Here is a 9,865-nt window from a genome sequence, read left to right as displayed (position 1 = left end):
GAGCATGGCTGCTAGTGCCAGCACAGCAAGGGACAGGGCTGGGGACACCGGGGACAGGGCTGGGGACACCAGGGGACAGGGCTGGGGACACCAGGGGACAGTGCTGCTACTGCCGCGCCCTGCAGGCCGTCACCTACCGGTGAGCATGGCCCCAGTGCCAGCACAGCAAGGGACAGGGCTGGGGACACCAGGGGACAGGGCTGGGGACACCAGGAGACAGCACTGGGAGCACCCACAGGGACAGGGCTGGGATCATCCCCGTTCCCTGGCAGAGCACAGGGACAGGGCTGGGGACACCATGGGGACAGGGTGGGGGACACCCACGGGGACAGGGCTGGGGGCACCCACGGGGACAGGGCTGGGGACACCATGGGGACAGGGCGGGGGACACCCATGGGGTGTGCTGGGATCACCTCCCTTCCCTGGCAGAGCACAGCCCACCTGCCCAGGGACAAAGGACCTGCCTGTCCAGTGTCCCCAGTGTCCCCCCCAGTGCCAGCTGTCCCTGCAGCTCCCATCCCTTCCAGGCTGCTCCCATGCAGGTGTTTCACTTCCAGCTCCATCCCCACCATCCCGTTACTGATCTACCCCGGCTGGATGGGCCGGGGGCTTGGCAAGGAGGCAGCACTTTGTGGCAGAGAAGGGTGAGGAGGAGGAGCCCAGTGAGGTCCCAGCTGGCTGTCACCCCTGGTGAAGGATCCTAGTGCAGAGAAGAGGCTCAGGGTCCCTCTCTCCTGCGAGGGAGGAACAGCTCTGCCAGGGGAGAGCTAAGATGCAGCTTGGACACCTTGCCTGAGGTCAAGGACAGGGATCACGGTGACCCTGGAGGAGGTCACAGGTCCTGGAGGGCATCACTGGGCACTCCTTAGTTTTGGCCACCTGTGGAGACAGGATTGGCCTTCCCTCCACCCTCCAGGAGGATGATCCTGGCTCTGCTGCACCTGCACACAACCACCTCAGCCTTGGTGTCTGCTCCTCATGCAGGCAGGACAGAGAATCCTCCAGTGGGAAAGCACATCCAGCCACTCCCCTGGCGTGACCCCCAGGAGCCCAGAGCTGGCTCTGACCCACACCACGAGACAGGAGACAGCCCAGAGCTGCCAGGTTGGACTCCAGGGCTGCTCCTTTGGCTGTTGCCAGGGCAGCAGAGCGAGCCTGAGCTCTCCTGGCACATCCTGAGCTGTGCTGTGACTCAGGCTCGGATTAACCTGCTGCTCTTGGCACCCTGCTCCAGCACAGAGGTGTGAGGCACTCCAGATAACACCCAGCCTTAGTTTTAGTTCTGAAGTGGGACGCTGGCACTTGGGAAGCGTGGCCTCAGTCCCTGGGAGGTTCTTGGTGTGGTGGCACAGCCTGGGGACTGTTTGGGCTGGTGGCATCAGGGTGGTGCTCTCTGGCACCTCTCCCCAAAGCTGGGCTCCAGCCCAGCTCACGACAAACCCACACCTGCCCCAGTCCTGCCCAGGTCCCAGGGGCCTCTCCTGGCACCTCCAAGGACACCAAGGAGGAGCCACAGCAAACCCCTGCAGGAACATTTGGCCAAGAGCCACCTACAGCCACGGTGGCACTGCCACAGAGCGGGGACAGAGGCCACGGAACAGCCCCTGCCCCTGGATGAGGTGTCCTTCCAGCCCTGGCACTGTCCCCATCCCAGCCAGGAGGTGGCAAGGGACACCAACGCAGTGTGACTGCAGGGACAGGGACAGGCTCTGTCCCCTGCAGGGACACACGGCCTGGCAGCCTCAGCCAGTCACTTGTCACCTTGGCATGTGGGAGGTGCGCCTCCAGAACCTTCCATGTTCAACCTCTCCCTCCCTGCTGCCCCTCTTCATCTCCAGAACCTTCCATGTTCAACCTCTCCTTCATCCTTCATCCCCCTCTTCACCTCCAGAACCTTCCATGTTCAACTTCTCCTTCATCCCTCATCCCCCTCTTCACCTCCAGAACCTTCCATGTTCAACCTCTCCTTCATCCCTCATCCCCCTCTTCACCTCCAGAACCTTCCATGTTCAACTTCTCTTTCATCCCTGCTGCCCCTCTTCCCCCCATTCCCCTCCTGCCCCTGCACCATTCCAGGTGGGAATGCTCCAGCCCTCCTGCACAGGGTCCTGCTGGGCTGGCTGCTCCAGGGGCAGCTCCAGGGCTGTAAATAATGCCCAGACTGGCACCTCTGGGTGCTCCAGGGCTGTAAATGATGCCCAGCCTGGCACCCCTGGGTGCTCCTGGGGGGATGCAGCCCCAGCCCAGGGTGGCACTGCTGCTCCTGGGGCCACCACGTGTCCCGTGTGTTGTTGCAGGAGCTCCACGGACCCCGTGGGCCATGAGGTGATCTGGGCCCTGGGAGCAGGCTGCAGGGACATCATCTCCCTGCAGGTCGCACCTCTGCATCCCTGGTAAGGCCTGGGAACGGGCTGGGCAGGCAGGGACACACCCAGGGCCACCCCTGCCGTGGCAGGGGGACCCCCGGCAGCTCCAGGGCTGTAAATAATGCCCAGACTGGCACCTCTGGGTGCTCCAGGGCTGTAAATGATGCCCAGCCTGGCACCCCTGGGTGCTCCTGGGGGGATGCAGCCCCAGCCCAGGGTGGCACTGCTGCTCCTGGGGCCACCACGTGTCCCGTGTGTTGTTGCAGGAGCTCCACGGACCCCGTGGGCCATGAGGTGATCTGGGCCCTGGGAGCAGGCTGCAGGGACATCATCTCCCTGCAGGTCGCACCTCTGCATCCCTGGTAAGGCCTGGGAACGGGCTGGGCGGGCAGGGACACACCCAGGGCCACCCCTGCCGTGGCAGGGACACCTCCCATGTCCCAGGGTGCCCCAAGCCACTCCAGCCTGGCCTGGGTGCTGCCAGGGGTGGGATTGGGTTAGGAGGAGGCCACACTGAGTGTGAGGGGCACCACTGAGCTGGAAAGGTTCTGCCAGAACCTGATTTGCTTAGGAGGGGTCTCCATGGCGCGAGGAGCAGTCCTGGAGCCCAGGCCGTGGTTCAGGAGCTCATTCCCTCCCTGCCTGTGCAAAGTGGGAGTGCTGGGTGTCTGCACCTCCCTGCTGAGCTGGAGTGCTCCAGGGAGGCTGCTGACGTCCAGGTGAAAGGGATCTGTGCTGGGTCTGGGAGGGGCACTGAGCACCAAAGGCCGGGCTGAGCTCTCCCTGCCCAGCAGCAGCAGCAGCCCTGCAGGGCCTGGGTGTTGTTGGGAGGCTGGCACTGCCTGGGGGGCACAGCAGCTGCTCTCGTTTTGGGAAAGCACTTTGGGGAGATGCTGCTGGAGCCTCATGTGCACCCCACAGCGTCTGGGTGCTCAGGAGCTGATGGCTCACACAGCAGGAGCTGTGCCTCGGGACAGGCCCTGGGCACTGTGCATGGCCATGGCACCCCCAGGGGATGTCAGTGCTCAGGGGATGTCACCTCCAGGGGATGTCACCCCCAGGCGATGTCACCCTCAGGGGATGTGACCCCCAGGGGATGTCACCCCCAGAGGATGTCACCCCCAGAGGATGTCACCCCCAGGATGTCACCCCTAGGGGATGTCACCCCCAGGGGATGTCACCTCAGAGGATGTGACCCCCAGGGGATGTCACCCCCGGGTGTCACAGCCTGGTGGCTCCTGTGTGCCCTGGGGGAGCAGCACATGGCACGTGGCTTCTCCACCTGAGCCAGAGGCCCAGGCCCTGCTGCTGCTTTGATCCCTGCAAGTTCAGGGCCTGATTTGGGTCTCCAAGGGTGGAATCACAGAATCCTGGGATGGTTTGGGTTGGAAGAAACCTTAAACACTGTCCAGTGCCACCCCTGCCATGGCAGGGACACCTCCCACTGTCCCAGGGTGCCCCAAGCCACTCCAGCCCGGCCTGGGGCACTGCCGGGGCCCCAGGGGCAGCCCCAGGTGCTCTGGGCAAGGTTTGGGCGCTGGGCACACGGAGCTGCCCTGTCCCAGGGCCAGCCCAGCCCGGGCAGTGCCCATGCAGGGACACCCCGGGTGACCCCCAGGTGCTGGGGTGGGAGAGCTCTGGGTGCAGCCCCTCTTGGCAGTGCCGGGGGGGTGGGCGGCCGTGCCAGGGTCACTGGGCTGGGGAGGAGCTCTGGGGCCATGGTCACTGGGCACTGCTGGGCTCCTGGGTCACTGGGCTGGGGAGGGAGCTCTGGGGCCATGGTCATAGGCACTGCTGGGATCCTGGGTCACTGGGCTGGGGAGGAGCTCTGGGGCCATGGTCACTGGGCACTGCTGGGACCCTGGGTCACTGGGCTGGGGAGGAGTCTGGGGCCATGGTCATAGGCACTGCTGGGACCCTGGGTCACTGGGATGGGGAGGAGCTCTGGGGCCATGGTCACTGGGCACTGCTGGGACCCTGGGTCACTGGGCTGGGGAGGAGTCTGGGGCCATGGTCATAGGCACTGCTGGGACCCTGGGTCACTGGGATGGGGAGGGAGATCTGGGGTCATCAACTCACCCTGTGCCCCATGCCCACCGTGTGCCCCACGCCCAGCCTGTGCCCCATGCCCACCCTGTGCCCCATGCCCACCCTGTGCCCCATGGCCAGGGAACTCAGGATCACGGGTTACAGAATGAGTCCCTGGGCTGGGGAGGGAGCTCTGGGATCACCAACATACCCTGTGCCCCATGCCCACCCTGTGCCCAACGCCCAGCCTGTGCCCAATGCCCAGCCTGTCCCCAATGCCCAGCCTATCCTCAATGCCCAGCCTGTCCCCAGACCAGCACTCATGATCATGAGTCACAGAACAGATCATTGGGCTTGGGAGGGAGCTCTGGGGCCACCAACCCACCCCATGCCCAATGCCATCCTGTCCCCAGACCAGCACTTGGGATCATGGGTCACTGGGCTTGGGGAGGAGCTCTGGGCCACCAACACACCCTGTGCCCAATGCCCAGCCTGTCCCCAGCCCAGCACTTGAGATCATGGGATCACAAAACGGGTCACTGGGCTGGAAAAGGTCTCTGGGGCACCAGCCCACCCTGTGCCCAATGCCCACCCTGTGCCCAAATGCCCACCTTGTGCCCAGCCCAGCACTCAGGATCATGGGTCACACAATGGGGCACTGGGCTTGGGAAGGACTAATAGGGCCACCAACCCACCCTGTCTGGGGCACTGCCGGGGCCCCCATGCCCACCCTGTCCCCATGCCCACTCTGTGCCCCATGCCCACCCTGTGCCCAGCCCAGCACTCACAATCACGGGTCACACAATGGGTCACTGGGCTTGGGAAGGAGCTCTGGGGTCACGAAGCCTCCCTGTGCCCAATGCCCACCATGTCACCAGCCCAGGGCACTGAGTGCCACCTCCAGGCATTCCCTGGACACCTCCAGGGGTGGGGACTCCAACCCTCCCCGGGCAGCCCCTCCCTCCTGCTCTGAAGGGACAAGGACAGGGCAGGGAGGTGCTCCCTGGGGTCCCTGTGCAGAAGGCCACGCAGCCCAAGCTCCGTGGGTGCCCCTGGTAGCCCCGGGCTGTCCCGCTCCCTGCCCGTGGTGCTGATGGCTGTGGTGTCCCCCAGCCCGGAACTGCATGAGGCTGCAGGTGCTGGAGCTGGACCACGTGGCCGAGATCAACCAGGAGGTGGCGGCTGAGGTGTGCCGGGAGGGGCTCAAGGGGCTCGAGATGCTGGTGCTCACCTCCACGCCGGTGACCCCCAAGGCCCTGCTGCACTTCAACAGTGAGTACCAGTGCCAGGGCATGGCCTGGCACCCAGAGCCACCCACGGCAGCTGCTGGCGCTGGCACCTGCTGGGAGCTCTCTGGGCATCAGCGTCCCCCACCAGGGATGGGCCGGGGAGGGCTGGTCTTGCCTTGGCCATGGGGAGGATGGAGATGCTCCCTCCATGGCCCCAGGGTAACCAATCCTCGATGTTTGTGACACACCTGAAGGCATTGGCCAGGGCAGGAGGTGCAGAGCCCCAGCAGGGCCTGTCCTGGGGGTCACAGCTCGGCTGGCCATGGCTGCAATGCTGGAGCCCACCCCTGAGGGTGGCAGAGTCAGGGATGCCCAGGGGAGTGGGACATCACCAGTTTGGGAGGGTGTGGTGCTGGGAGATCCTCAGCGTGAGGGGAGAGATGAGAATTTGACTCCATGTTCTCAGCAGGCTGATATATTATATATCACATTGTATCACATTGTATCACATTGTATCACATTGTATATCACATCATATCAATGATATACTGAAACTATGCTAAAGAAATACAAAGGATACCTCAGAAGGCTAGAAAGGAATGAATAATAAAAATCTTGTGGCTGACCAGAGAGTCCCACACAGCTGGACTGGGATTGGTCATTAAGTCAACACAATTCACATGGAACCAATCAAAGATGTACCTGCTGATGAGCAGCCTCCAGACCACATTCCAAGCAATCAGATCATTCTTTACATTTCATTTCTGAGGCTTCTCAGCTTCTCAGGAGAAAAATCCTGGCAAAGAAGATTTTTCAAGAAATCTGATAGTGACAGGGCAGGGCAGCCAGGGGCCACCTCACAGCCCATGGTCCCCCTGCCCAGACCCTGGCCAGGCCTCCTCCATCCTCAGGGAGAGGAGTCCCCACACACGTGGCCTTGAGGAGCTCAGGGGGGATCTGGGGTCCCTGCTGGCCCAGGGGAGGAGATCCAGGTTCTCTCTGTGCCCCCAGGTGTGTGCAGGAACCTGAAATCCATCGTGGTGCAGGTGGGCATTGTGGACTACTTCAAGGAGCCCCACAGCCCCGAGGCCAGGAAGATGTTTGAAGAAATGGTGAACAAACTGCAGGTAAAGGAGCCCAGCCCCAGCTCCCAGGGTGGCACCAGCCCTGTGTCCTTCCCGTGGCAGGGGCAGAAGTGTCCCCCTCTCCCTCCCTCACCTGTTTCCTTCCCCTGGCAGGGATGTGAGATGATGCTCCCTCTCTCCTTTCCTCATCCTGTGTCTCCCCTGGGGCAGGGATTGGAGATGTCCCCCCTTCCTTCCCTTGTCCTGTGCCCTTCCCAAGGCAGGGGTTCCCTTCTCTCTCCCTCACCCCATGCCCTTCCCAAGGCAGGGGTTCCCTTCTCTCTCCCTCACCCCATGGCAGGATTTGGGGCGTTCCCCTGTCCCTCCCTTACCCCATGGCAGGATTTGGGGCGTTCCCCTGTCCCTCCCTTACCCCATGGCAGGATTTGGGGCGTTCCCCTGTCCCTCCCTTACCCCATGGCAGGATTTGGGGCGTTCCCCTGTCCCTCCCTTACCCCATGGCAGGATTTGGGGCGTTCCCCTGTCCCTCCCTTACCCCATGGCAGGATTTGGGGCGTTCCCCTGTCCCTCCCTTACCCCATGGCAGGATTTGGGGCGTTCCCCTGTCCCTCCCTTACCCCATGGCAGGATTTGGGGCGTTCCCCTGTCCCTCCCTTACCCCATGGCAGGATTTGGGGCGTTCCCCTGTCCCTCCCTTACCCCATGGCAGGATTTGGGGCGTTCCCCTGTCCCTCCCTTACCCCATGGCAGGATTTGGGGCGTTCCCCTGTCCCTCCCTTACCCCATGGCAGGATTTGGGGCGTTCCCCTGTCCCTCCCTTACCCCATGGCAGGATTTGGGGCGTTCCCCTGTCCCTCCCTTACCCCATGGCAGGATTTGGGGCGTTCCCCTGTCCCTCCCTTACCCCATGGCAGGATTTGGGGTGTCCTTTCCCCTCCCCATGGATCAGTGGCCCTGCTGGCTCCCCCCAACCCCTCTGTCTGCTCCTCCTGTTGCAGGCCCTGAGGAAAAGACCCGGCTTCTCCAAGATCTTACACATCAAGGTGGAGGGAGGCTGTTAGCCCTTCAGGGAGCCCAAAGCACATTCCCTGCTCTGCCCCGAGCGCCGCGGGGCCGGACGGGACCCCCGGCTCGGGCAGCAGGAACCCCGAACTCCCGCAGCCCTTGGGGCCATCCCGGGTGACAAGGTGCTACTCAAGGACAAGTTTTGGCTGTCCCCAGAGGAGGGCCGTGCTCTCTGCCAGCAGCAGGATGGCTGTGCAGCCCTGCAGCTGCTCCTCGCCGAGGATGTGCGTCTGGGGACGGATGCTGTGCTGAACTCTGCGTGGGGATCCCTGCTTCTGGGGCTGGGCTGGCCACTGCAGCCCCGGGGCTGGGCCTGGCCTGGGGAGGGGCTGCTCCTCCCCCTGCATTCCGCGGCGGTTCTGCTGCTTTCCTTTGGGATTTGGCACAGGGGCACCCGGAGCTGGGATAACGCTCCCAGGAGGCAGCAGAGCACACGGCCGGGAGCAGAGCTGCACCTCGGGCAGCCACAGGACACCAGGAGAGATGGGCGCTCCTCCAGAGGGCTCCAGCCCCACCTCCTCTCCTCCAAACCCTCCTGCCAAGGCAATAAAGCATCTCCAGATCCTCATCCACCAGGAAACACGGGTCACGCCCCTGTCCCACCATCCCCAGGCTCCATCTGGGGTCAGGGGTCCCATGTGGAGAGAGAGACTGTCACAGGACACCCACGTTTGCCTTCCCCAGCAGCCTGAAGGAGAAACCCTGGCCAGAACATCCTGAAATGATCCTGGGAACAGCCCCAACCAACAGCCCTGGCTGACCCTTACCTACAGCCACCGTTTTCTAAATCTGATTTTTCTTCTGAGTGTCCTCAGCCTGCAAGGACATCATCATCATCCCCAAATTATCCTTTTTCCACGGGAAACGGCTTTGGAAAGGCATCCAGCAGGGTCAGGCATGTCGTTCCTCCACGCCGGGGAGGAGGTGCCAGGAGGTGACACCACCAGAGCACTGCCAGCAGTGGGGACAGCCCGGCCTTACCCACAGCCCAGCCCCTGCCCTTGGACCCACCGTGCTGAGCGGAGAGGAAGCGACTGGGACGGTGGGTCTGGGGCTTCTCCCTCTTCTCTGGGCCAGCCCTGCAGGTTGTGGTGCCTGCTGGCCAGCCTGCCTGGGAGGGGACAGCTCCCAGAGCCTGTCCCCTGGCCAGCCCTCCCGTGGAGCATCCCCCCAGGAGGGAGCGGGCTGCGGATCCAGCACCACGTCCCTCAGCCGTGGCACAAGAGCCGCTGACCTCAGCTGGGGCTGCCACACAGCCCGTGGGGATCCCCAGAGCACGGAAAATCACCCCAAATCGCCGAGGCTGGTGGGGCTGGAGGCAGCTCGAGACCCTTCAGCCTCCCTCCATCCTGCCTGCCCTGCAGCAGGGTTGGGGTTTTGTGGCCACAGCCCCGTGGGACGCGCCCCTGCTCCCCGTCCCAGGCAGCTTTCCAGGAGAAGGCTGTTCCTGAATGCACAAAATGTGGGAGCCCAGAGACGCCTGCGAGAAGCTCCTGCACCCCCAGGTCCCATGGGTGAGCTCCCTGCCATGCCCACCGTGGGTTCACCTCCACCCCAGGGAGCCTGGCACACTCCTAACCCAGGGGCAAGAGGAGCAAGGGATGCCCTGAGCAGCAAAAACCACCCAGCGGAGCTACAACCCCCTGGGACCATCTGGAGCAGGAGCATGGCCCAGTGGAGATGGCAGCACCACAGCGCAGGGACTCGTGGAATCCCTTACAAACAAAAACAAAACAAAGTACCTATTTATTTCTATAAAGAGAAGAAGGAAGAAAAAAAGATTTTAAAGGAAAATTATATACTCAGCATGTTTATACACTCTATGCTAAAAGACTCTCGTGGCCCAGAGGGGTGCCCAAGCCTGGAGGTGGCTGCTCCAGGTGTGCCTGGAGCCTTTCCTGGCTCCTGGGCCGTGGGGAGGGCGAGGATGAGGAGATGGAGGGAGGGGAGGTGTGAGGACTCTCAGAGAAACCTTCTGTGCCAGAAGAAGGGGTCATTGGCTGTGTGTGTGGTGGCATTGGTGACCCTGTGACCCCCCCCTCCCTGTGCTGCCCACGGGGCTTTGGAGGCACGGCAGGAGCCTCTCCTGGGT

General features: G+C 63.1%; 1 protein-coding gene across 1 annotated transcript in view; it reads left to right on the top strand.

The window, feature by feature from the left end:
• Window positions 1–9,859, top strand: part of FBXO41 (F-box protein 41) — a 20,165-nt gene extending 10,306 nt beyond the window's left edge. Inside the window, 6 exon segments of the mRNA XM_031064194.1 lie at window positions 80–139; window positions 2,298–2,393; window positions 2,709–2,728; window positions 5,508–5,666; window positions 6,635–6,750; window positions 7,707–9,859. Coding sequence (XP_030920054.1) covers window positions 80–139; window positions 2,298–2,393; window positions 2,709–2,728; window positions 5,508–5,666; window positions 6,635–6,750; window positions 7,707–7,769 — 514 coding nt within the window. The 3' untranslated portion in view covers window positions 7,770–9,859.
• The last annotated feature ends 6 nt before the right edge of the window (window positions 9,860–9,865 follow it).

Source organism: Geospiza fortis, unplaced genomic scaffold (genome assembly GCF_000277835.1).
Source record: "Geospiza fortis unplaced genomic scaffold, GeoFor_1.0 scaffold236, whole genome shotgun sequence".
NCBI classification, from domain to species: domain Eukaryota; kingdom Metazoa; phylum Chordata; class Aves; order Passeriformes; family Thraupidae; genus Geospiza; species Geospiza fortis.
This window is presented reverse-complemented; position numbering and strand designations above follow the sequence as displayed.